This window comes from Mirounga angustirostris, unplaced genomic scaffold, assembly GCF_029215605.1.
Source record: "Mirounga angustirostris isolate CCGP_5_RB_7025 unplaced genomic scaffold, mMirAng1.0.hap1 SCAF_7, whole genome shotgun sequence".
Lineage (NCBI taxonomy): Eukaryota > Metazoa > Chordata > Mammalia > Carnivora > Phocidae > Mirounga > Mirounga angustirostris.
In genome coordinates, this window is record NW_026991715.1 from 153,143,953 (window position 1) to 153,170,967 (window position 27,015).

General features: G+C 56.1%; 1 protein-coding gene across 2 annotated transcripts in view; it reads left to right on the top strand.

Moving 5' to 3' along the window:
- LPCAT1 (lysophosphatidylcholine acyltransferase 1) overlaps positions 1 to 27,015 on the top strand; it is a 45,121-nt gene that overhangs the window by 13,277 nt on the left and 4,829 nt on the right. The window contains exons 1-12 of one of the 2 annotated variants that reach the window (XM_064596896.1): positions 2,132 to 2,322; positions 4,499 to 4,641; positions 9,204 to 9,418; positions 14,248 to 14,360; positions 15,441 to 15,501; positions 15,770 to 15,828; positions 17,916 to 17,950; positions 19,170 to 19,224; positions 21,295 to 21,377; positions 24,461 to 24,586; positions 25,173 to 25,326; positions 26,364 to 26,462. In XM_064596896.1, the coding sequence (XP_064452966.1) occupies positions 4,508 to 4,641; positions 9,204 to 9,418; positions 14,248 to 14,360; positions 15,441 to 15,501; positions 15,770 to 15,828; positions 17,916 to 17,950; positions 19,170 to 19,224; positions 21,295 to 21,377; positions 24,461 to 24,586; positions 25,173 to 25,326; positions 26,364 to 26,462 (1,134 nt within the window). In that variant the 5' untranslated portion in view covers positions 2,132 to 2,322; positions 4,499 to 4,507. Of the gene's footprint in view, positions 1 to 2,131; positions 2,323 to 4,498; positions 4,642 to 9,203; positions 9,419 to 14,247; positions 14,361 to 15,440; positions 15,502 to 15,769; positions 15,829 to 17,915; positions 17,951 to 19,169; positions 19,225 to 21,294; positions 21,378 to 24,460; positions 24,587 to 25,172; positions 25,327 to 26,363; positions 26,463 to 27,015 lie in introns of those variants that run through there. The other variant, XM_045863841.3, reaches the window with a different exon arrangement.

The window sequence follows — 27,015 nt, forward strand, 5'->3', positions numbered from 1 at the left end:
CTTGATCCAGAACTGAAGAGATGCCATTTCTGTTGGGTTGTGCTGTGGGCCCTCCACATACGGCCCGTGTGTGCGTGCCCGTCCCCGTGTGCACAGGCCCGTCCCTCAGCCAGTGTGCGTGAGCTGTGAGGTTCTGGGGAGCCTGTGGGGAACACTCCCAGATCCCCCCTGTGGCTGCCCTGAGGGACAATCTCATGGGACAGACCGTGTGGGCCAGCGTCACACTCCTGCGTCCCTCCAAAGGCGACTAGCGAGGTGGGGTGTGTGCAGACGTGCGTGTGTGCCCGGGGTGATGGATGCAGGGTGCAAGCACACGTGAAGTTCCCGTCAGTGCATTGATCTTATCATTCTGCCCCTTATCCAGAGTCCAGGGGCTTTGGCCGCCTTCCTGATTTCAGCTGTACCCCACTATTCCGGTTCATCTTTCACGTTTTCTGCCCCGGCCTGGAACTGGCTTTGCCCAGGAGTCCTGGCTCCTTCAGGCAGGGAATGGCGTTCAGAGCCCACAGGCAGCCGTACGTTCCCCCTGCACCTCGGTGGGTCCCCACTGGGGTCTGCTCACCGGGGACTCCTGATGGAGCGTGCCAGGTTAGAATGGCTGCTCCATGACACAGAGGAACCGTGAGCTTGCGTGTCCGCGTCTGTTCACGGTAATCCACTTCCCGATGGACAGTGTATCGTAGCCAGCCTCCAAGGCGCATAACCTCGCTCAGCTGGGGAGTCTGAATGTAGGTTCTCCTAGAACTGGGTTGCAAACCCTCAGCTCGCAGGAGGGGTGAGCACACGGTTTACTTGACCTGATGCTTCTGACTGGGCTGCTGAGGGGCAGTGGGAGCTTCGTGGAGGGGGCGCAGACGCAGGTCCCGCGTTGCCTGCTCAGTCTGCAGCATTCTCCCCCAATGCTGCTGCTTCGTCCTCCTCCGCCCCCACCCAGGGCCGTCACCCGGGAGCGAGGCCAGCACTCTGTCCCCGAGGCCCCTGCCCTCCCGCCCACGCCTGCCCCCTCCCGCGCCGCTGTCCGTCCATCCCTGCCTGCATAGGTAGCATCTGCTGACCCACCTCCCGGCTCTGAGAGGGGCTTCTGTGGGAGTGGATCCTGGGGACTGTCCCCGGCCGGGGGTCTGAGTCAGTGTCCGGCACAGAACTGGCTCTTATTTGGGTTGTGGGAAATGGAGCCCTGCCCTCTCCCCAGGGCAGCTCCTGCCTCCCTGCACGTTCCCCCCGGCGCCTGTGATCCTAGGGCTCTGTAACTCCGCGGGCTTGCCCTCCAGGCCGGCCAAGGAACAGAGGTGCCCGTGGTGCCTTGGGGAGGGAAGCACCGAGTCCAGCCTTGCCGCTAATTACAGTGCCTTGTGGGTGCTCAGCCGAGCTGTCTGGAGACAGCACGACCGCTCCCTTTCATCTGCCCCGTGCCCTTTGTTTTCTGGTCCAGCAGGACTTTCTACCAATGTCTTTTCGGTGATGGTGGCCTTCCTGCAGCCCCAGCACACTTGAGAACGTCCACGTGGCTGACGCGGCTGTGCTGGCTGCCGTGCTGTGGCTGGAAACACTGAGTGTGCTCGGGCAGGCTGAGGCCCTGGGCCGGTTTGCACAGGGCGTGGTGGACAGCGAGGATGCTGGGAGGCCAGTGGCCACGCCTGGGTGGACACGGGCCACAGAGCCTGTGAAGACAAGTGGGCCAGGAGGTGCAGGAGAACAGGAGGGTCCAACCAGGGGGCAGCCTAGAGCTCAGGACAAGTGGTCAGAGCCCACAGAAGGTTCTGGAAGGGGCTGCATGACGCCCTCCAAGTCCTGCCCCTCCTGGGGACAGTTTCCCCTCCTCCGGGGCAGGGCTGAGCCCAGTGGAAACACGCAGGCCCTCTGGTTGGGCCAGGTGAAGGCCGAGTCCCCCCTGCACCCTCTGGGCTCCTGAGGGGGCCTGCCTTCCCCAGGCAGTTCACACAGCACTGCATAATCTGCTAGGAGAACCGCTTTCTGCCCCGTCTTTCAGGCCAAGCCTCAGCGGCTCACTGTGGGTCTGTGACTCTCAGACCACATCACGTGTCCACCTGCCCACTCATCTGCCCACTCATCGCTGTGTGTTCTCAGCGTGACTGTTGAGAAAGAGGGTACTTCTGAAAACAACACTGGGACATTTGCCTCAAGAAATTAAAAGGGACATTAGAGTCGAGTCAGAGAGAGCCTGTAGGAGCTAAAATTAATATGACCGACTGGTCACAGTAGAGACAGTAAATACATCCAAAACTGGCTCAACAAACAGATTAATAAACTAGAAGAATATCTGTCAACGTAGGCCGAGAAGTTTTAGAGGCCCAAATAACAGTAAGTACACAATGGGTCGGGGCCGGGTTGTCGTAAACACACGGGAGAATGTGGGCAGCTTCATTCGATTATCTTGAAAACACACGATGGGGAAGTGATCGGGGGAGAAAAAAAGTCTGGGGACTTTCAGAGAGGATTTACCTGACAAAACCCCTAAAATAAATTCAAGCAAAAGTAGAAAATCTAGATAAACAGAAAAAAAAAAAAAAGGGGGGGAAAAACCCAGCAGTGAGATATATATAACTTGGTAGAAATTCCCCTGAAGAGCTGGCTCACTGGTGTGTGGACGTGACTGCAGGGCCCGCCCAGCGGGAAGTTGTGTGTCAGCTTGCCCCCGACTTGCCCCCGGATGCATGCTAGCAAGCAAACTCAGCAGCTCTGGAGAAGAAAGAAGCCCCAGCGGGTAGCCAGCCAGCACTGTGACCGAGGTTTTCGCATTGGAAACGCTGTGGGTGCGACGTGTCGAGTACGTGGGCTGAGTGAGCTTGAGCACTGTAATCTCCCCACTAGATGCAGGAAGGACAACGGGTGAAATTCAGCACATTCATGACCTGAAGCAAACGCAACTTTCAAAAAACCAGGGGTGGGAAGGCACGTTCTCATCAGGGAAGAACATTTGCTACAACTTAGAGTAAGCACCCACTTGAAAGGAAACATTGTCACCAACGTCACCCACAAGATGCAGATCTGCTGACTCTCCTGCTCAGCCTGGAGGCGGTGCCCCAGACGGGGAGGAGGTCCGCACAGGCCCAGGCCACTCCAGCTTGCCGTCACCTGCCGGTCATGTGGTGATGCAGGACCACACGGTGCCGCGGGCAGGTGCAGGCCACGTGGGACAGTTGGGACTCAAGATGAGCTGGAGCATCAGATGAACGCTGGATTTTCAAGACGTTATGGAAAAGTGTGAAATAGCTCATTCATAATTTTTGTATTGAATCCGTGGTGAAATGATAGTATGTCAGATATGTGATTTTATTACATTAATTTCATCCCCTTTTATGTTCTATATGTGGTCCCTAGACAGTTTAAAATTACATACGTGGCTTGCATTGTATGCCTATTGGGCAGTGCGGTCTTGATAGAGGACCCAGGAGAATCTACGGAGGGTCTGTGGGGCAAGTCCGCATGGCTCAGGTGCAGGTAACAGGGACCCAGCCAGGTGAGCGGCTGTGGGGCCCTTCGGCCTGGGTCAGCCAAGTGGCTGGAGACATCACTGTGCACCTTCTCTTGGCCTGTCTTTTCTATCCTCTCTGCACCAAAACCCTGCATTTCTGAAGTGTGTATTATTGCAAATAATTATAAATTGCATCTATTGATCATAAATCCCTTGCAAGTTTTAAGTTTTGTCATCCCTCCCCCCACCCTGTTTTCTAATTGACCTCCTGAGATTAAGTTTGTCCCAAAGCGCGCCATTCCTGAGTGTGTACCCCAGGTGAGAGCCAGAACGTGGCTGTGTGCCTAGGAGTGCTTGCTTTTAGACCCAGCCAGCCGTCCACCGTGACTCTCCCCGACTTGGCCCCTCTGGCGAACATGTCCGTCCTTGCCCCCACCCTGTGTTTGCAGCTGTCCCCCTCACTGTAGGGCCTGCCCATCCCCACAGAGCCCCTCCCATGGCGTCTTCCCAACCAGACCCGTGGGGGCGTGTGAAGCCCCCCAGTGCTGCTTGTTTGAAGGCGGGCTGGCTGTGCCCTGTTCTCTGCTGGGCTCCTGCCCGTGACTTCCTGGGGCTGGAGAGTCATGTGGAGTCCCTGGTCTTCCTTGTGGCCACAGTCCATCTGGCCAGCTCCGTACCTGCTGGCCCCCTGCATGGCAAAGGCATCCTGTGTTGGGTTGGGACTCGGGAGGCTAAGAAGAGCAGGGCGCGTGTGCTGGGCCCGCTAGAGAGGGGCTTGGGTGTGGGACTGCAGGGCTCCAGGATCCGGGCGAGCTCTACGGTCCATTTGCCGTTGCCACACAGGGGACTCGAGGCTGGAGTGGGATGGGGCGCAGCAGCATGGTCAGAGACGCTTGGCAGGACATCCTGGCCACCTGCCCCACCATCATGTGAGGGCAGTGCCCTGGGCCCAGGGCAGGCACTGCGTTTCCATACGGATCCGGGCCCAGCTTCACATGCGGAGTCCAGAGGACCAGTTCTCCGGCGAATGGTTCTGGAATGACCTCACCTCTGTCTTTCCAGATCATCTTCATGACACTGACACTCTTCCCCATCCGGCTGCTACTCATCGTTACCATGATGCTGCTCGCCTGGCCCTTCACGTTCTTCGCTACGCTGGGGTCCTCAGACAGGGAACCCGAACAGCCCCCGGCCACGTGGAGGAAGTAAGTCACTTGTATGCAGGTGCTCTGACGTGGGGTCCCAGTGCCCCTTCCTCCTTTCCGCAGCTTCTCCTGTCCAGGACACTGCCAGCCAGGCTTGGCCATGCTTGGGGACGGTCCAGCTGACCGGGGACTCCTCACGTGGCTGTGCACTCCTCACGGTGTTCACATTCTTAGACCATGTCAGAGTCAAGTGAACCATGGTCTTCCTCCCTGAAAGACCAGAGGCAGGCCAGGATCCGTTCCCACTCCAGCCCCAGTGCAGCGCCCGGCCCCGGGGTGCTAGGAAGTGGGTCCCGAGTCGGGGGGCGGGGAGGAAGTGGGGGGGAGGGGAGGGGAGGGGGAGGGAAGGAATGGAGGGGTGAGTGTAAGGGGGAGGGGGAGGGAGGGAGTGTAGGGGCTGGGCTCCCCCCCTCGCTCACCCCCCTGCGGATTCTCTTTTCCGAGTGCGGGACTCTGGGCTGTCCGTTTCCCGTACCAGCTCCGCGTGGCCCCGCTGGGCTTGTTGGGTGATATGGGCCTCAGCTGACGAGCAGCAACAGCGCTACTTCGGGGCGCCTCGTGTGCCCTAGCGTGTGCCCTAGCGTGTGTCTGAGCGGTGGCCCTCGCGGCAAGATACAGACATGTGAGGTTTCATGAGAGCTCTGGGTCTGCGTGCGTGGAGATTGCTCAGAACTGTGTTCACATGTGCATATGCGTGTCCAAGCACTGTGTGTGTATGGATGTGCATATGCGCACGCAAGTGTATCTGCGTGTGTGACCGTGTGTGTAAGCGTGCGCATGTGTGTACACGTGTGAGTGTGAGCATGTGTGCGCGTACGTGTGTATGTGCGTGTGGAGGTATGTGTGAGTGGATGCATATGTGTGCATACGTGCATGTGTGTGTGCATGAGCATGTGCATGCATACATATGGCATTGTGCGTGTACAATCACGTATGTGCATACATGTGCCCGTGGGGGGCATGTGTGTGTGTCTACATCTGCACATATATATGATGCATGCGCGTGGGGGTGTGTGCATGAATGTGTGTGCACACAGCCCTCGGGGTCTCCACGGAGCAGGATTTCAGGAACTCCATGCACAGCCCAGCTCTGGGTCTGGTGCTCCAGGGGAAACAGGACGGTCAACACTGAACTCCTTAAAGGAGAACATGGTGACAGAGTGCCTCATCTGGGGACTCGGGAGTTAGGGAGAAGTGGGTTTCGAACAACAGGTTTCAGAGTCCGTAGGCTTGTACCGAAGAATCCTCATGGAGTCAGGGGGGAGGCGCATCGTTCCAGGCTGTGCAGAGTTGTGTGGGTTTGAATAGATTGATGTTCCATCAGGGAGGATTTTTGCTGAATATAAGTTAGTGTCATTCAAACTTCTTAAAATAAAAGCCTTGGGTTTTCAATGAAAGGAGGAATGACACAATTTCCCAAAGACATTTACTCAAGGTTACTTTCAAACCACAAAGTAGTGTGAAAACCAGAGCACCTTCTTGCAAAACCTGACCGGCAGACCAAGTGTCCTCTGGGTGCTGCCCTGTGGCCAGCTCACATGGTTAGAGGATGTCATAACTCCAGCCACTGTAACCACGTGCGACGGGCCGGGGGCCTAAATGACAGAAGGTTCCAGAAGCTGGGAGTCGGGAACCCGCATGCTGGCAGACCCGGTTCCTGGCCCGCAGACGGTGCCCCCTCGCTGTCCTCCCCTGGCGGAAAGCTCCTACCCTATCCCTCCTACCAGGATACCAGCCCCAGGCATCAGAGCTCCACCCTTACAACCGCAGTTAACCTTATCTCCCGTTACAGTCAGACTCACGTTTTGCCTGTTGCTACAGAATAATGAGCACTGAGCGTAGCCTTACAGTTCTGCCCCCTCATGGTCTCGCCGCCTTGCTGGAATTACGCTCTCTTCCCAGAGTCCCAGAGCCCCTGATCCCCCACAAGTCACTCTTCTGCCGGATGCAATGCCTTCCTGCAAATCTTTTGGCCATGATCTATCTCCTGGGCCTGGTTTGGGGTTTTTCTTTCTTTTTTCTCATTTTTCCCTCTCAAGATTTCCTGGAGCGTAGGTTTTGTCTCAGAAAGAGGACAAACAGGAGAAACTCAGGTGCGTTTCGCATCTGAATGTGTCTTCATTCTCCCCTCAATGTTGATGGGTAGCTGGTCCGGGCAGAGAACTATGGGTTCCAGATCTACGGCCCCAGAGCCGCGAAGCTGCCGGCCCCTTCGGCAGTGACGCTCGGGGAGCCTACATGTTCCTCTCTGTGAGTTTTGGACTCTTCTCTCTGTCCTCAGGAATTTGAGAAGTTCTCAAGGAAATTGTCATTTTGTCTTAAATTCATTCTGCTCCTTGACGTGGTGCTGAAGATCTGTGTCTGTCTTCAGCCCTAAGAAACTGTTCCCTTCCTGTCCGGGGTGCTGTCCCTTTTCTCCGGCATGTTCCGGAGACTTCCTTCTCATCCTCCAGCTTCCCCGGGGAACTGGCTCTTTGAGCAGTGACATACTGGATTTCCGAGTGTGCGTTCTTGTTCTCTGTCCTGGATTCCATCACGACCTGAGGAGAGTGTGGACTCCCAGCCTCTCTCCTGACGCCAGCCACCACGTCTCCTCGCGTCAGAGTCTCTTCTCTGCCCCGTGGCTGGTTCTGCTCACGTCTCAGATTCTAGGGCGCCCTCCCCCGCCCCCGGGGGCGATGAACGGAGGATGCGGCAAAGGCTGGAGGTCGCTGCCCTTGTGCCTGTAGTTCTGTCTCCCGACTCACTGCTCCCGGGAATCGCTCTGTGGGCACCTCGGGCTTGTTGCTGGCTGCCTCTGCGGTGGGCAGGGGGCGTCGTGTGGGGCTTGCTTTGGGCCTGCATCTGCACCCATAGGCTGGCTCTGCCCAGTGCACGGTCTCACTGGGGCTGGAATTCCTCTGAGATCTTGAGAGAATCATTAGGTGTGGTGCATCCATCCTCCCCCCCGCATTTCTGTTTAGTGTCCTTTGGCCTTCGGACCTGAGGGCTGGTGGGTGTGTCTCTCACAGACACATCCGGAGGTCCCCACTTCCGAGCAGCTCCCTCTCTGCCTTCCTCAGAGTACGACTTCCTGGGCCTGGCTCTGGGTCCCCCTGCACAAAGCCTCATTTCTTCCTCGTGTACCAGTGGATATCTCTTGGCTTTTATTTCTGAACGTGTTCTTATGAAAAGTAGTGTGCGTGCAGACAAGCGTGTTCAAAACTATGCGGTTGGACAAATAGTGAAAAGTGCATACCTTTGTTCACACCCAGTGCTGGAGATGGGGCATCAAAGCCGGGCCCCAGCATCTCGGCATACAACCACACGCTGACCGTTCCCCATCCCAACGGGGGCCTTCTCGACGTGGCTCCACCAGGGGCTTGGTGCTCATCTGGGGATTGGCTACTGCTCGGCGCTGTGGGGCCTCACCTTCCAGGATGCTCTTGAGAGGGTTTTTAAGCCCCTTGGGGACCAGTCCAGTGAGGTTTCAGGCTCTTAGGTTTCTGTTGTGCAGTCTGACCATCTGCGTAACCCAGCAGCCCAGTGTGACGCGGCTCCTCACAGAGGTGACCCCTTCTCCTGGGCCCGTGGTCACTCACGTGCCGGGCCTTTTGCCTCCGTGCAGTTTCAGTGACGTGGGTCTTCATCTAGTTGCAGCTGGTCACAGGTGACACTGAGAGGGATGTGCAGATTTAAATGCCGAAATTCTCGTATGTTTCGGGCGCCTGGGTGGCTCAGTCATTGGGCATCTGCCTTCAGCTCAGGTCATGATCCCAGGGTCCTGAGATCGAGCCCCGCATCAGGCTCTCTGATCAGCAGGAAGCCTGCTTCTCCCTCTCCCACTCCTCCTGCTTGTGTTTCCTCTCTCGCTGTCTCTCTCTCTGTCAAATACATAAAATCTTTTTAAAAATAAATAAATAAATAAATAACGTTCTCATATGTTTAAAAAACAAATAGGAAGCAAATTAATCCAGGCTGATTGTTATTTTATTTTCCACATTTATCCATCTAGTTTCATCGAGAAGAGTCTTGCTTTAGTAACATGGCATCTGATTCTGGGACCTCAGAAGCCTGAGGGCAGGGGACGGGAGTGGCTCGCCACAGACCTCTGCCCCTGGTCTCAGCCCCAACGTCACTCCTGATTTTAAATGGCGTTTTAGATATCTTAGTGGTTTTTTTTTTCATTTATGCTAATAAATCACCTTCCAGCACTTAAGGTCCCAGTGGCTTTAACATCATCTGTGTCCTTGCTCTGCTTACTCTCTTCAGGAGTCGGTGTCGGTCTTCGTGACGCTGTGTCTCGGGGCAGAGACAGCACTTCCGTTTTCTTGGCTAAATTAATAAAAATGCATCCCACCCCACGTTTAGTAGAGGGGAGGGAAGCACAGCATCCGGACGATGCAGTAACCGCTGTCGTGGGGTTTGGGTGGGTCTAGAGCGCGCCCTGGATGACCCGCCCGAGGTCAGTGCCAAGTTTCTAGCATCCGTGTCCACGGATCAGCCTTGCGCTAGCGAGCTGAGCATGGCGCCCGTGACACCCCTGCTCTGGCCTGGGGTAACCGCAGCACCTTGTTTTGCAGGGTTGTGGACTTCCTGCTCAAGGCCATCATGCGCACCATGTGGTTTTCCGGCGGCTTCCACTGGGTGGTCACGAAGGGGCAGCAGGCCTCTCCGTCTGAGGCCACCATCCTCACCCTGGCTCCGCACTCCTCCTACTTCGATGCCATCGCTGTCACCCTGACGATGTCCTCCATCGTGATGAAGGCAGAGAGCAGAGACATCCCAATATGGGGAAGTGAGTGAGCTCCCCCACCCGCCCCCCCCGATGGGAGGAAGGGAGACCCTCCCCATCCTGCTGGGAGTGAGCGAGACCCCCCCATCCTGCTGGGAGTGAGCGAGACCCCCCCCCATCCTGCTGGGAGTGAGCGAGACCCCCCCCCCGCTGGGAGTGAGCGAGACCCCCCCATCCTGCTGGGAGTGAGCGAGACCCCCCCCATCCTGCTGGGAGTGAGCAAGACCCCCCCATCCTGCTGGGAGTGAGCGAGACCCCCCCCCATCCTACTGGGAGTGAGCAAGTCCCCCCCTGGAGTGGGCGAGCCCCCTCCATCCTGCTGGTCCGTGCAGGTCACACCCACATGAAATAGGCATTTGTCCTTGAGTCTCTTCTGTTTCCTTTGTTGTGGTTTCCTCTGTAACGTTAGTTGTTGTGGGTTTTATTTTTGGTTCACACACAAGTGCCCTCAAACGTCATGTGTCGAATTCCCTGCTCACGTTTTGTCCCTGGCGTGCAGGGTCTGTGTCACATGGTCCTAGAAGTGTCTGTGTCCCAGTGCCCTGGTTATGGGACCAAAAGCCCAGGTGTGCAGGTGTCCCTCGGCCACGTGACAAATTACCCAGCTGGTGGCTTAAGAAAGCAGAAACTTACACTCTCACAATTCTGGAGCCAAAAATCTAAGGCCAAAGTGTCCAAAGCCTCGCTTCTTCTGGAGGCTTTCGGGGAAGGTCCTTCCTGCCTCTTCCATCTCCTGGTGCAGCTCCTGGCGCCCTGGGTAGTCCCGGGCTCGTGGCCGCATCTTTACCGCCCCAGCCTCCCTCCTCACAGGCCTCCCCCACATGTGTCTCCCTGTGTGTCTCTTACAAGGACACTTGTCCTTGGATGGTCTAGGGTAATCTCATCTCCAGGTGCATAACTAATTGCATCTGCAAAGATTGCTTTCCCAAATAAGGTTTCAGTCACAGGTCTCAGGGGTTAGGATGTGAACACATCACTTTGGGGGCGTACTGCACCATTACCTTGGGAACTACAGGGAATGCGGGGCAGTCAGCCCACAAATGAAAGCACCTTCCTCCTCCCGGCCGGGCCCACGCCGGAGCTGTCCAGGTGCCCTGCAGGGCCGGCCCACCTGTTCCTGGTTCTCATCCCCCTGGTTTCTGCGCCAGGGGTTGCCACCCAGCCCTGGTTCCTCCAGGCTGCTCCTGGGGGGGGCCCCACCTCACCGTCACTCTCCTCTGCCCACCCCTCGCTGTTTAGACCGTGGGCATGTCATGCTGAGCATGTCCGCAGTGGAGTCTGGAGCAGGGCTGGTCCGGGCGGGAGGTGCGTGGTCCTGGGGCCAGAGCTGCAGGGGCAGAAGGTCCTCACCCTGTCCGCCATCTCTGAATTCTCCTGAGTTCCCTAACTCATGTTACTGTTCAGGTGACAGTTAAGAGAGAACATTGTGTACATTTTATGTTGTCTTTCTAGTAAGTGGGACATTCTGAGGGGGCCCAATACGTTGTGTGCTTTTGGCCAAAGAGATGCTAACCAGCATTTACTTGACTGTGGATCAGAGGGTGTCTGCTCAGATAGCTCTCACAAAGCACCACATGCTGGGTGGCTTTTAAACAGCAGCCGTTCACGTCCACGCTCCTGGAAGCTGGGAGTCCGGGATCAGGGGGGCCAGCAGGGTGGGGTTCTGGCGAGAGCCTCTTCTGGGTTGCAGACAGCCACCTTCTCGCTGTGTGCTCGCACGGTGGAAAGCAGAGAGGAGGGGTGAGCAGTTAGGACCCTCCGTGGTCTTGTCCCTGGGAACGGGGACACAGATCCTCCATTTAGACCTAACGGTCTCAGCCAAGGTGGTTTCAGTGCTGGCGGTTACAGAACCAAAGTGAAATGAAGGAGCTGTCCTACAGAGCCGGCAGGCTAGCCCTCCCCTTGTGGAACTTCCTGCGGAAGGTGTGCAGATACATGGGGACACTGGCCATGGACATATAAGGCCAGTAATTTTGAGCCTGGTTATCCAAATAAAGGTTTATATGTCATGTGCCTGGAAAGTCGGGTTAAACCGAGAATTTTCTGAAAGCCAGGCAGAGACTCTGGTAATTAGCAAATATGCGTTTCACTTTAATAATGCTAGAAGGTCATCACAGGCTCCTAAGTATAAAGCAGTGTGGTCCCTGGCAAAGGACGCGGGAAGCTATTTCAATTTTGCAATTTTGTTCCGATTTCTTATTTTAAGTTTTAAGCTTCAGGCTGTGGAATGTCAGCATTCTGGGGAAGTGCTGGGATTTGGGGGGGCATGTCATCTCCCCCTCATTCGTGTACAAATTACGCAAAGCCTTCTCGAAACCTTGCCTTCAATTACGGCTCGAGTCACAAGTTAGAATCATGGAGGCTCATAGTTGGACCTGCTCATCCACTTCCCAAGGTCAGGGTTCGAAAGCCAACTCCGTTGGCTGAATGTGCTGGGGCTGCAAGGTCAGAGCTGAGCTCCATGCCCCACATCACTGACCTTAACCTTGGGGTGTCAGAAGGGAGGGCCACCAACATGTCCTCTGTGTGCGGGGGTCCTTCATGTAGACTTACATTCCCACTCATTTCAGGGATAGCATAGCAATAAGAGTGAAGGAGTGGTGATGGACCCATTTATTATAGATTTTAATTAGAACTCATATATGGCACATCCCAAATTGTATTCCTTTTCTCTGGGTTTTGAAGGTAAATACACCTGAAAGGGACTCTCCCCCAGGAATGCAGCTGAGGGCTTCTCCCACCATGCGTGACCAGAACACACCCTGTGACGCAAGTCTGGATTCCTGCGTCGTGGGGGGGGGTCTCGCTGGCCGTTCCTCTGGTTCCTCTTGTCCTTGTTGTTTAAAGCACGAAGCTTTTGGACCCTTTGACAGCTCACGACTTTGGTGAAGAGATGAATGTTAAAAATATTCAAAATATTTTCACCTTCAGATTTGTAAATACCAGTTAGAGTAAGCAGCCCAGTGATCTTTCTCATTGTTACATTGTTGGTTTACTTTCAGTGTCCTTGATATGGGCACCGGGGCGTTTACAGACCTGAGGAGGTTTGGTGCTCAGTGTCAGAGATGACAGAGCCGGCTCACGGTCTTGTTGCCCGGCCCCTCGTTGACAGCACTGCTGGGGCTTACCCGGCGGGCAGCCACATTTCCTCTCTGTCCTCAGAAGCAAGCTCTTCAGTTGTGAGGTCTCCAGCGTGGGTATTCACCTGGGGATTCCCAGAAAGAGGTGCAGTCTGAGATTTCAGTCAGGATGAAGCCCCGTCATCCTCGGAGCCCAGAAAGCCGCTGCCCACCTCTGCCTGGAGCTCCAGGCTCGCCCATGAGTGGCGGAGAACTGTCCTCATCCGTGTCGTCAGGAAAGGGGAACGCTGTTCAGGGAGACCAGCCAGCCTGCAGCCCTTCTCTCCCGCCCTGGGAAGACTGTGCGGAGCTGGTGTGGACAATGGGAAGCTGGGCGCCTTCCCATTGTCCTGTCCCGCGGGGGATCTCCTCGGCCCTTTCCCCGCGTGTCACTACAGAGTCAGAAGGAATTGGCAAGAACGATGCATCTGGGAAAGAAGTTTCCAGATGCCAGACGAAAATATCACTGAGACCCACATGCAGCTTAGATTTTGAGTCCTGTGGACCTGACGAGATAGAGTTTTGTTCTTTTTTTTTTATATAAATGAATTTTCTCTTTGTCTTTTGGAAGACCTCCCAGAAAGAAGAGTCACATGTTATTCTTACGAGTAGTTAGAACACTCGGAAGTCCGAGCTGATGTTGGGCCCAGCAGGGACGTGTCTCACCCATGGGGGTGCCCGGCTGCCACGGCCACCCACTCGTCCTTCCTGGGAGAGGACACTCTCCCTCAGGATGACTGTCCTGTCAGTTTGGGGTTTCTCTTCTAAGAAGTGTCTCCCCACCTTCAGATCCTCTTGCGCGAGAACCGTGTGCTGGTTGCTGCTGTCAGCTCTGGTCACGAGGGCACTGACCTGCCACCCCAGCAGGGCCGTGGGCCCCCTGTGCCGAGCCAGTTAGGACCGCAGCTGTGTGAGTGTCCTGGGACGCCCCCGACAGAGGGCCGCTCTGGGCCGTTGAAGACAGCAGATGTTGATTCTCACACTGTCCTGGGGGCCAGAGTCCAGAGTCAAGGTGTGAGCAGGGCAGCTTCTGGGGAGAGGCCGTGCCAGGCCTCTGCAGCCTCTGGCGGTTCCCCACCGTCCCCGGCGTCCAGTGACTCTGGTCACATCACTCCGGTCTTGGCCTCTGCTGTCCCGTGGCCTTTTCCCTGCGTGCACACCCATGTTTCTCCCTCCTTGAGAGGACGCTGGGCGTGGGTCAGGGTGCACCCTACTCCAGCACTACGTTATCTTAGCTCAGTTGCATCTGCAAGCACCCGATTTCCAAATACAGTCACAGGCCTAGGTACCTGGGGTCAGCACGTCAGCCTGTGTCTTTGAGGGAGACAGGTCTACACGTAACAGGGTGGTGGGGTTTAAGCCGTGCGCCTCGGGCCCTTCTGACTCTGGAGCCCTTGCCCCGCCAACGGCCTCCTCTGCCAGCCTCTTCTCGTTGCTTCTCCTGCTTTACAGCCTGTGGACGCCGGTGTCGTTACTTTGGACTTCGCAGGTTGTGGGGTTTCGTGCCATCGTGGGAGGGAGCTTCTGTGATTTTCCTGATCCCCTCATGATCAGACATTGACCCAACAACCCACCCACCCTCGGGGACAGTGCTGCCCTTGGGGCATCTCTGGGGGCTCGCGTGTGCCCCCCTGACATGGGCAGCCCTTGTCCCTCCAGTCCTGCTGCGGCAGATGCCATGGTTCCCAACGAAGGCCCCTCCTCCCCTTCCAGCTCTGATAAAGTACATCCGGCCAGTGTTCGTGTCCCGGTCGGACCAGGATTCCCGAAGGAAGACCGTGGAGGAGATCAGGAGGCGGGCACAGTCGAATGGAAAGTGGCCACAGGTAATGCAGTCCTGCTTGCATTTTGAGCAGATTTATTCCGGAAGATGTGAGCCTAGAGATGGGGGCCTTCCCTGGGGGCCAGGTTCGTTTTCTTTCATTTTGTTTGATGAGCATGTGAATTCAAGTGTGTGCTAAGTGTCAGGTACTTTTGGTCCTAAAATTTGAAAATTGAAACAAACGAGAAGACAGTTCTCATGCATATCCCAAGTTCCCAAAGCATCTTTACTGAAATGACTCTGCTTGTAACCTCCTGCCCTCGCGCTTGGCACGGTCTCACATCTGACGAGTGCGCCGGTCCGTGAGGCGGAGCTTGCCCACATGTGCCCGGCGCCCGAGGGGGCGTCAGGAAGGCCTGTCGCGCGGGCAGCGGGGCGGCGGCCTCAGCCAGTGTCAGCTGTATTTCCTTGAGCCGAGCCTGAGAAGCTGAGCTCCCTGGGACTGTCCAGGTTCTGGGTGCTCAGAGAACATCGGAAGGCCTGACTGCCGGGCACCCCCACCCACGGGCAGCCCCTCGGGGCCGCGACGTCCAGGGTGCCTGGCGCCCCACCTCCGGATGCAGCCACGTGGGCTGTAGTTTCCGGTGCAGGGGGCAGAGTTTAGTTTATATCGTGTGGCTAGAGGTCAGTACGAGTCTGAGTAATTTGGGGTTCCAGTGGGGGAGGTGTTTAACCGCTGGTTTTGCGGTGTTTCTGGTTGCTGGCCCGGCTGTGCCTCGGTTCTAGCCCTGGTCCCGATTCCGTCAGCCGAGCGCCCTTCGCTGAGCCATCCTCTGTGTGCCTTCGTCCCTCGTTGCCCCAGGGGGGAGGCTGCGTGCTGCCAGGGCATCCAGGCAGCGGTAGCTCGGCCTCACAGTGGCCGTGATCACCCCCACGCATGCTCTGAGGAGGCGTGTGCTGTCTGCATGTTTGCATTGCTTCCAGATCTTAATAGAACTTACACTTAGGAAATCCACGCATGCTTCCATCATGCATCTAAGCCGTTTTGAGTGAGTGTGATTAAAGCATCTCAGCAGTGGAGAAAATAGACCGTATTCTGGATTCTGTTCCTTTAAGGCTGACCTTTTTTTCTTTTCATTCCAAGATAATGATTTTTCCAGAAGGAACATGTACCAACAGGACCTGCCTAATTACCTTCAAGCCTGGTATGTAATTTTCTTAAATTCTGTTTTCCTCCTTGAGCAAAGTGGGGGAGACACTCCTGGGCCCGTTCCCTGCAGGGCAGGGCTGCAAGGCTGCGGTCTTCCTGACATGACACGGCCAACACCCATGTTGAGGGAGCCTTCCAGGCACCCTGTGACCATTCACCAGGAAGGGGGGCAGAAACGCTGCTTTCCTCCGAGACCAGCATGAGACGGGCCCCCGGCGGAGGAGCTCTGCCCTCGAAGTAAGATGATGCCCCTTTTCCCCCAGGTGCCTTCATCCCTGGAGTTCCTGTGCAGCCTGTGGCTCTACGGTACCCGAATAAACTGGTCAGTGTATTTCCTGGGGTTACAGTGACCTGCCTGGGAATGCGAATTCCCGGCGCCTCAGCGGGTCATTTCTAGCCAATCCGTGATTCCAGGACCACTCCAGTGTTCATGCAGGAAGGGCTGTTGTCACGGGTTATGGAGCAGTGGGCCTTCCTCCCCGCTGATCGGTCCTGCCAAGTTGATGTGAGCCATCCGCCCTCGTCCTCAGCAGCCTTAGCTCTCTGTTCACCTGGGAAACAGGAGCATTGAGAGAATCTAAGTTCTGAAAGGCTGGGGGCAGCGGGCGGGAAAGGCGTAAGCGACTCTGTATTGAATATGCCTCTGTGTGCGGAGGTCTTCACTTGTTATGTCAGAGCAAAGTAAAAGAGGGGGTGTTTGGGGCTCCGAGTGCCTGGGTGATCTTGACGGACCCCCAGCTCGGGGGAGGCAGGAAGGCAGGAAGGCCGGAAGAAGCCTCCGCGGGTTGTGGTCAGAGCCCCACCGCGTGTCTGAGCATCCGCAGCTGTCCCTTCCCCCGGGGGCCCTGTGGACGTGCCACACACATCCGGTTCAGTGGGCCGCACTCCCCAGGGCAGGCACCGACCTCTGGTGGGTGCTGTTCGGTGCCGGCTGCATCTCACTTCTGCCGTGACCCCGTCCTGGTGGATGTCCTTGCCCCTGCATCGGCATCGGGCTCTCACCGCCGAGACTCGTGTCCCCGGGCCCTGCGTGGATGCAGGTGCACTGGACTGTTTCTTGATGGGGGACACGTGAGTTGGATTTGTTCACTGCACTGAGCTTTCTCCCTGTCATGGTGCGTCTTCATGACGACAAAAAAGAAACTCGGCAGTCACAACATGGTGCGGTCTGGAGTTGCTAGCCTAGATGGAGGCAGAATTACGTGTGACATCTGTGGGCATGAGGGGCCGGCCCTCCACCTCTGGGCCAGACCCGGAGGGTCCCAGGTTTGCACACCAGACCCTGTGCCTACAGGTGCACATGGCACAAAAGAGGTTCTCCAAGGGGTCAGTCGGTAGATGTCGGTCAGAACCCGTAGCCGCACAAACTGACATAAAATGACTGTGACGTGCACTCAAGAAACTCTGAAGAGGCGCATTCCTTAGCCAGCGTGTGAGACTAAGAGAATGGTCAGTGTGTGGAATTCTAGATTTTGTATTTCTTTAAGCTTGTTTCGTCAACTTACTTTAAGCAGATTGCCTCTACTGGGTTCTCAGTTGTCAGAGAAGCAGGACAGCTGCTTTGCTCCCTCATCCCATCAGTCTGTGTCACGTTCTTCAGCGGCCTAGCTTCAGGGAGAACCACCACTAACAGCTTTGCGCGCAGGCCCGCGTGGAGGACGAGTGGCTGAGGGCAGGTCGGGGGCCGGGGAAGCCCTTGTGGTGGGTGGCTTTTCAGGAGTCCATGGGAAGCCAGCAGGCGGGTATCAGGATTTCGGAAGAAAGAAGCCCAGTGTCAGGGTAGAAACAGGGTGTGCGTCCCCCCACGTCCCCACCTAGGCGGCCGGTGCAGCAGCCAAGGCTGCAGATGGGGGGCGCCCACGACACTCGGGGTCCTGGGCACGCTCGGGGCTCTGCAGTGGTTTCTTCTGCTCCCTCCCGAGCCTCGGCTCATCTGCGAGGCGTCTCTGGCCCAGAGTGGAGGCCAGGCCTTGGGGGTACAGGTGGGTGTGGGTTGGAATGAGCCTCATGTGGCAGGCGATGGTGATGACAGGGCAGGTGTCGCGGGGACTGCTCGCAAAAAGCAGGTTCCTGCGCTGTGGGCTGATACTAGCAGGGATGCCTTGAACACAGGGGAGGGCAGAAAACGGAACTGGGGCAGCATCTCAGGCGGACGCCAGAATTGCGGACCTTGGAGCTGTGGGAGGAGAGGAGTGTGTCTGGGTGGCCTGGAGGTGATGAGCACCCATCTGCTCCCTTGTCCCAGAGTGGGCTTGGGAGGAAGAAGGGTACCAGCATCGCTGGGGTCAGAGGTGGGCCAGGTTGAGGCCAGGACAGAGGGTGGGCACACCGTGGAAGGAAGGGCTCATGAGGGAACTCCGGGTGCCTGATTTCCAGCTGTGATTCATTTTGCTCCTTTCTTGCCCCCAGGACACCATCACGTGGACCTGGCAAGGCCCCGGAGCGTAAGTCAGACCCTGTAGTGCCTTGTGTGTCCTGTCCTGCTGGGAAAGCACAGGGGCCGCTCAAGTGACTGCCCTGCATTCTGGGCACTTCTGCAAATGTGGGTCCTCAGAACACATAACCCACTGCTGTCTGGCAGCAGTCAGGGTCTGCCCGCTGTGAAAACTAAGTGTGCAAGCCTGGCCTGTTCGCACACTCCTGTGTTCCAGGACCCAAGTTAATGGTCTTCAACTCCAGAGGGAAGGTGACTGTGAATGCTCTTTCGTCCCCATGTGTGCCTGTCGGCTCAGTGACCACCATCCCATCCGCACCACACCCCGCAGCTCCTGGAAAAGAAAGGGGAGCTGCAGGGACGGTCCTCCTCTTAAACAGCTGCACGGGGGAGGCTCGGGTTCTAGGACAGCAGGCCTCCGTGGTGCCAGCCTTTGACCTGGTGCAGCAGAAGGGTGGGTGTTGGGGCCAGGCAGAGCCCTCCCCTGGGCACGGCATTTGGAACGGATGCTGGGGAGGGGAGGTGCCCCGAGGGGCAGCATATGTGGGTGCTGGTGCTAACACTGCTGAGGCCAGAGTGTGGAGGGTGGAGGGTGAGAAGCCAGGGGGATGCTGGGAGAAAGGTGGGAAGGGCTCCTTTGGGCCTTGGTAGCCAGGCTTGGGCCTGGCAGTGATAGGGCAGAAGTCGGGTATGTACAAGAGAGAGTTAAGAGGACAGTTGCCCACTGCGGAGAGGAGCAATGGCCCAAGGACAAGAGACTCCAGATGGCTCCCCATTTCCAGCTTCTGCAAATAAAGGGTGGTGATGCCGGTTCTGAGGTCAGGAGCTCTGGGGCCGGCCTTGGGGGTGGCATGACTCAGGGCCTGTTGAGTCTGCATTGCCTGGGGACAGCCAGGTCTGGGACAGTGTCACGTAGAGGAGGTTTCCTGAGCCAGAAAACACACTTGGGAAATGGGGGCATGCAGGGCGAAGGAGAGCTGCAGGAGTGGGTGCATTTGTTGGGACAGTGAGGAACCCTGATTAGTAAGAGTAGCCCCATCCTCATCACAGTGTTGTAAGGCTCGGCTTTAGGCTGAGGGAGGCACAGCACCCCCTGAGCAAATTAACTGCCCAATAGTGCCCTCTGCAGGGGACAGGCGTCTGGGGAGTTTGCTCCAGAATTGGAAGTAATTTAATTAAAAGACATTGAGAATCTTTTAACCGATGCTGTAAATCTGTTCATTTTTAAGGTTGAAAATCCTGTGGCTCACACTGTGTCAGTTCCACAATCGAGTGGAAATCGAGGTTCGTACAGATGCAGTGTTAAACGGCGTTACGCGCGGGTCTGTAAAGATGCAGAGCCAGAGTGCTGTGTAAGCTGTCCAGATACAATGTGATACAATGTTACGTCGGGGTCTGCGCAGCTATAACGAACATGCTGTTCCCTGTGCACGTACAGTGTTAGGCAACCTTTGGCAGAGTCCGTGCAGATCCACTGTTACGAATGTCGGCGCCGGCCCCCATGCGGAGCGATCCCGTTACGTTGGCCACGTGCATCTGTGTGCATACAGTGTTACACAGTGTTACGTTGTGGATGCGGTGTTCTCTCGGTGTCTAAGACAACGTGATGTTATCTGTGTGGCCGTGAGGCTTTACTGGTGTCTGCAGATACAATGAGATGTGGGCATCTCTAGAGATAGTGTTGGTATCTACACAGACACGATGTGCTACATGTCACGTTGCTGTCCGTACAAATACAACATTGTGTGTCATCTGTCTTGCTTTGGAATCTTTCCACTTCTCTCTGCTCCTCAGAGGTACTTCCTTGTGGTTTTTCATCAGTCACATTGTGTCTCTTGCATGATTTTGCAAGAATCAAATAGGTCTTTAAAAATCAACAAGGAAGTTAAACCCTTCTTTTATTATGGGGAGCGTAGCTTAAAGGCATTTAAAATTGGCACATGTGCAGTGAATTATGTCTCGGCATTTTTACATGATACCGATGCTGCCGGATTCATATGGCAGATCTGTCGTCTGTCATTCTCTGTCTGGTCCGTGGACCGATCACATAACCTGCCTCCAGCTTTCAGCCCGTTGTATGTGCCAAAGTCATGATACCCATTCTCTCGGCTCAATTCAATAGCCACGTTTGTGTAGCGTGTACGTTTTATCCAAGTGGATGAGGAATAGAGTCTCTTTTCTTAAAAGGGAATCAGTCGGCTACTCTGCCCCTGAAAAGGGAGCCCGAACACAATGGAAAGGGTTTAATGAGGCAGTTTGCTACCTTCTGATAAAAGTTGCAGAGTTGCACTGAATTTACATGGATTTCAGCCAGGTTCCAGATTTTTCACTTCAGTACAACATAAGCCACTTAATTACAACACACTGAGCCGAAAGGTCCCTGGCCCGAGTCCAAGGGTGGCAGCCATCCACGTACAATGTTATATGTGGCTCGTCTGCGGCTGGCTGGGAAGCAGCCGTGCAGCGGGGCTCAGGGGAGGACACCTCCAGGGTGCACTTCTCTATTTCAGGCCTCAGTTCCAGTTTTCAGAGTTGGTTTTTATTTTTTAAGATTTAATTATTTGTCAGAGAGAGAGAGAGCGAGCGAGCACAAGCAGGGGGAGCGGCAGAGGGAGAAGCAGGCCTCCTGCCGAGCAGGGAGCCCAATGCGGGGCTGGATCCCAGGACCCCGGGATCATGACCTGAGCCGAAGGCAGATGCTTGACCGACTGAGCCACCAGGCATCCCCACAGTTTTCAGAGTTTAAAGGAAACTCTGACTTTCTGAAACCCCTCTAAGTGTCTTCACTTGTTCTGTGCTGACAGGTATCAGTGCTGACGGGAGCACCTGCCACGATTTCTGTGGTGTGTGGTAGACAGTGGCGGGGAATGCCTGAAACCACGTGGTGGGAACTGATAAGGCTTCGGGGTGTCCCCGTATTGTTGTGTGTTTGTATTAAAGAAAAAGAGCTCGGTGATGTTTGGCTTTCTGCACAGTGGAGTTGGCAGCCGAGTGTGGGGCTTATTTAACAATGTGTTGTGTTCTCCCCAACACAAGCGGAGACTTTTAGAAAGAGGAGCACACATGTAATTCTTGTGCACCCCGAGAGAAGGCTTCCGTGTGAAATTAGAAATACGGAGTGCCCTGGCAAGCACGAGCTTCTGCCTCTGGGGAGCGAGCGGTCCTGAGGAATCGTGGGTTGTGTTCACACACATGTACATGTGTGCTTGTGTGCGTGTGCGTGCACACCGTGGCCACATTGAAGGTGGTTCTGATGGAAGCTGCTCTGACAGATCTTCATTGTGTTAGACTCATGACTGCACTGTGGTGGGCTTGTGATGCGCATAGAAGTAACGCAGCTCTCTTTGTGCTCAGTTCCTCCCCGTGTACAGCCCTTCGGAGGAAGAGAAGAAGGACCCCGCATTGTACGCCAGCAACGTGCGGCGCGTCATGGCCGAGTGAGTGCCCCGCGTCGTGCCGTGTCAGAGCCAGAGTCCGCGGCGTCCTCCGAACACCCCCGTCCCCTGGGAACCCTCGGAGTATTAGGGTGCCCATGCATGGGGTTCCTCCTTAGCATGGCACAGACCACAGTGGCATTCGGAAAACAGGTCTTTGCAGAAGCGAATGAGTAAGTGCTGACTGTGCGTGTGGGCAGGCGACCCCCGGTCTCTGCCGGCTCCTGCTTCTGGATCTGCGTCATCGTCACTTAACCTCATAAATTTCACCCGTGTGGTAGGAACCGGTCACCAGGGCGCCGGGTCCGTGCATGCGATGGGGATGCTAGCTCTGCCTGGCAGCCCGCAGGACGGTCTTCCTCTTCACGTTCTTCATCTGCTCGTGTGGTCTTTGCTGGTGCTCTTATTCCATCTTACCAGATTCAGTGTGGGAACTATACGCTGATCTCCTAAGATAATGTGCGCTAATTCCACGACAAGTGAGCGTGCCGTTCGAAGTTTCTTGCTTCCTGATTCCACACCGTTCCCGGCTGTCTTGGATGGGGTGACATCAGCCTGCGCCCTGCGTTTCTTCCTACCTTCCTACCCTCACCTGCCCTGTCCCGTCTTCTCTCTCCTCCTCTCTTCTGCTCCCGGGCAGCAGGGGCCGCCTCTCGTTTGGCCACCGTGGTGCGGGGGGAGGTTCTCAGCGGCTCCACAGGCGTGCCCCCCTGCCTCGTGGGAGGTTCATGTGGCTCTGGAGGGGTTTTCCCTGCACTGTGGCCGAGCTGGTGTGACCGATGTGTGAAGTCAGCCCCATCCCCTCACTGTGTGCCCATCAGACCGCCCACATTCATGTATTCTGTGAGACTGTACTAAGCAAAATTATAACCTCAACATATGTAAAGTAAAACTTTGCAGGGTATTCAGACATTGTCCGCACGCCCCTCAGGAAGGTAGGTGCTAGGGACAGAGTCCAGTGGAGCGCCCCCAGCCTCCTCGGGCATCCACTCACCAGAATTCATCTGCTCACTCTCGGAATCCCACACCAGGACGCATGGAGAGCAGTCGGCTGTCAGGATGCACTTGACTCTCAATTTGGGGGAAGTCAGGGTGTTCAACCTCTTGATAAAGAAATAATCTCCACGGAATCAAAGGTTTGACAGGTTAGGTGTGAATTTTTTTAGATCACATTCAAATAAATTAGCTAATTATATTAGAAAAATATATATATCATAAATTCTCTATGTTAACGGAAGAGAAGCATCTTAACATCGAATGGAAAAGGGCAGATTAGCCACTGGGCATCCCCCTGCCCCAGCAGCCATGGGAGAACCCAGAAACGTGGAAGTGGGTCCTTTCACCCACCGAGAACGGCCCAGGCCCCGTGAGCATCGCAGGCAGCCCGAGTGCGCCTCCTCCTGCCTCCTTGTGGGATAACCCGAGATGCTCCTAGCTTCTGTCCCCACACGACGGTACCCCGGTTGCCGAGCAGGGTCGTACTAGCTGTGGAAGAAAGACTTCGAAGCCCCTGTGTCCTAGCCACAATTGCACGGTACCGTCATGGCAGGGAGGAACTACTGTGGAGATGATTAAAAGCCCATTCGGTTATTGGGGGAGGGGGCTTAGTTTTAAATACTTGGCACATTTTCTACCACTATTTCCTTTAATAGAAGAAGGGCATTTTTCATGAGATCTGATGCAGTTCTTTAGAATGGCTGAGCTCTGTCTTCGGGGCACCGCCAGCCCCAATGAAGGCGACCCCCGGTCACCCCTAAGATGAGTTGAGCTTCCAAGTTAGACACCCGGTGGGGTGGTATCCTCGACACCAGCTGCACGCTTGCTTCCTAGCAGGGTGGAAACCACAGTAATACTCAGCTAACCGCAAAGCTTGGGGGAGCCCCAGGTTTTATGTGATTGGACTTTGGGGTCCACTGCTAAGCATTCATGTTTAGTGCCAGATGTGGACTTGAAACATTGTCTTTCTGCGCATGTCAGCGTTCAGAGTGCTCGCCACCCAGTGGCTCCCAGTGCAGACATCTGTGTGGCAGGGTGCTTCCGTGGGCGAGCGTGAGAACTCTGGTCCCGCAGAGCCCTGGGGCGAGCGCCCGGGGTCATAGCGCCCCTGCTTGGACCCCCATCGCCTCCCCCTTCTTTCCCCCAGGTTCTGGCCTGCACAGGGCCTGCCCAGGCGCCCCTTCTTGGGGAGGGACACGTGGGAGCGGATGGGAGAGAGGGTTTTTCCTGTCTGTGGACAGCTTGGGGGGACGAAGCCTGTCCTCCTCCACGTGTCCAGACCCAGGGGAAGTTTTCAGGGTGTCCCTCCCACAAGGCCTTCCCGGCTTTATCTCACGGAGCACAGGCTGCGGCGAGGGCTTCTGCCATCTGCTGGGGCTTTCCCTGATGGAATGGCAGGAGACGGCCTTGCTGGGCTCCCAGCAGCCGAAGGGACAGAGCACTACTCACGGCCGCCTGACGAGCCCCTACAGGCTCGAGAACGGTTCACCGGCCTGGCAGGCATCTTCACAGATTCCTGTGCTTTAGTCCAGTCTTAAATGTTGGCTTCATTCTGGACACTTCCTCCTGCTTCCTGGAGTTCTTTCCTCACCCCAGCGCCGCTGACTCCCCGGGGCTTTCCGGAGCGAAGCCGCCGACCTCCAGCTGCGGCTTTGCGTGGGCCTCCCACGTTCTCGGGAAGTTGTTCTTTCCATGGCCTGCACGGCCGCCCTGGACACTACCTGTATTCGTAGCAATTTCTTCCTGTTTAACTAAAACAAGGTTTATGGGGGCCACAAAATTAGCACGTGGATACCCCTGCAAAAGCATGACTTGCAGATAAGCTTCATGAGCCCCAGAGGGAGGGATCGCCGACCCCAAGTGCATGTCCTCATGCACAAGCCACGGCCTGCCTCAGACGCACGGGGTCTCGGTGGGACGTGGGATGGGTGCCACTGCCGCGTGGACGGGGTCAGGAGCCACTGGGGAGGGGCCTGGGAAGTGGGGCCTGCGTTACTTTGATGCAGCTCCCTCTCCCGTGGTCACCTTGAGCCGTCCTCCTCGCTCTGCTGCTCTGGGGGCGCTTGACCAAGATGCCCTCCTCTTTGCAGGGCCCTGGGCATCTCCGTAACCGACTACACGTTTGAGGACTGCCAGCTGGCCCTGGCGGAAGGACAGCTCCGTCTCCCCGCGGACACCTGCCTTCTAGAATTTGCCAGGCTGGTGAGAGGCCTGGGGTGAGTGTGGCGCTTTTTCTTTTCAAACCCCTCCCTCACGCGCCGTGGCTTAAGTGGCCACGCTAGAGGGGTTCGCTCAGGAATGGGAGAGTGCTGAACAGCACTGCCGAGATGCTTTTTCTAAGACGGGAAGCTTCCAGAAACTTGTGTCAGGCCCTCCCAGGGGCCCCCACCCTTGCCATTGTTGGTGACCAAGCCGGAGATCGCGGTGGGCGCTGAGGGCCAGCTGGGCCTTCAAGCCGAGAGAGGTGCTTGTGCTCAGGGTTTGTGGGGGCTTTCCACGTGTCCACGTCAGTCCGCGTAGAAGTCTCATAACTCTGCGTGCTCAGCGCAGCGGTCCCAGCCGACGGTCACAGCCACCTGCCCGAGGGGGTCCACAGAGCGGACAGGGTGTCGCCGCCGCGTAGACGCTGAGGCAGAATACGCAGTGTGCCTTCAAGTTGTTGGGACACATTTTGTTGAAAATGAACTTGCTGCTTGCTGTAGAAGCAATTTTAATATTTTGTTGAGTCTCGTTACAGTAGATCTCCTGTTTTGGCATTCTGTAATTGTAATGAAAAATATCTTTTTCTCTTTTTGTGTGTAGGTTAAAACCAGAAACACTTGAGAAAGATCTGGATAAATACTCCAAAAGCGCCAAGATGCAGAAGGGAGGGAAGTTGGGTCTCCCTGAGTTTGCGGAGTACCTGGGCGTCCCTGTCTCAGACACGCTGGAGGACATGTTCTCCCTGTTTGATGAGGTGGGGCCGTCACCCTGGGAGGGGTTTCGTGGCCAAACCTCCAGCTTTCAGATGTGTATTGTTTCCTAATAAGCATTGTTTGGGGATTTGGGAAGTAGAGAGGGAAAACGGCCCCCCCTTGCCCCGACCAGCCCCCCGTCCCTTGGGTATTTTCTCCCATGCTTTTAAATGCACTAGAAGTTTGACATTTAAGTTGACATTTGCTGATAGACCTGTAGTTTAGGGTTTTAAATGGAATTGCTAAAAAGCCTAAAAATATCAAAGAGTGTTCCCTCCTCCAGAAATCCAGAATTTCTAGGTGGTGGGCCTCTTTCCCGATGATGGGTGTACGGGGTCACCATCGGCCTTCCGCCAAGTGCGTGAGGACTGTCCCGTGCGGCGCCTCATGCACGTCAGCCAGCCACGCCCGTAATCAAGAAACCCATCGTGTCTGGACGAGGAGTCCACGTTTGCCTGCGCAGCCCTGGACATGGGTGGCCCTACCGGGCGTGGGGGTGGGAGACAGCGCTCCGGGAGCCGCCTCTGCCCTGGGTCCACCCCTTGGCTTGTCCCACTCACTGCGGTGGCCCGTTGGTTGGAAGCAGCGCCTGTCCCGTGGTGACCCCCGGGGTCACTGAGGACCTGCTGCGTGGAGCTCAGTGAGTGTCCAGCGGGCCAGGCCTGGGCATTGACCACATCGTCGCCTGGGACCCGCCTTCATTCTACACGCTCACCTCTCTGCCACATGCGACTGGGTTCTTAGAACACGAGTACGCCCCTTGCCACGTGCTGGGGTTTTCCTCGAAGGAAAGCCTTAGCAGGTGGCATGAACTTCCTTACGCTTCGTGCGCCAGTCTCCTGGACTCTGAAAATCAACCATAATGGCCTAAAAAGGGTGTGTGGTGTGGCCACGTTGCCAAAGCCAGTTGGTTATGAATGTTCTTCCAAAATACTCCTTTGGTAGAGGCAGAGAAGGTCTAGGAATGAGTGTTCAAACCCAGCTCCCCCCACCCGCGGGAGGGGCTGAGCTGTCCCCTGAGGGCGTGTCTCGTTCCCAGAGCGGAGAGGGCAGGATGGACCCTCGGGAGTACGTGGTCGCCCTGTCTGTCGTCTGCCGGCCGTCCCGGACTCTGGACACCATCCAGCTCGCGTTCAAGGCAAGTGTGGCGTTTATGGGCATTTAATTTGTAGGGACAGTGAGACACGGGGTCACGGCAGACCTCGCCTACATTTTCACAGCGCCTTATCACACTGGCAGACGTACTCTGTGCCTGATTGCTATTTTCACGGAAGCTTCTATCAGCCATTGTTGTACAAATGCCCCCAAACCTCCTTGAATCAATTTCCGCCTGCAGTTCATAATCCACACTCACGTGAAGGGCATGGAGGAGGGTCTTCGTGAGTTCCAGCGTGCCTGGACAGGGCTGGTGAGTGCCCCACGCCAAGTGGTGTCACACAGCCATCCTGTGCAGCCCCACCTCTCAGCTCTCCCAACTCGACCTCTTCATCAGCCCATTGACTTAGGGTGCGAAGGAGCTTCCTGTCCAGAGCCGAGCCATTCACCCCTGCTGCAGGGATTCTCAGACTCTGGGAGACACCCATAATGGGGTCCCCGCTCACCTGCGGATTCACCTGGCTGGCTTCACCAGGACACCGTCAGCTAGGACAGAGCTGGGCTGGCTTTACTCACCTAGAAACACATTTTGTCAG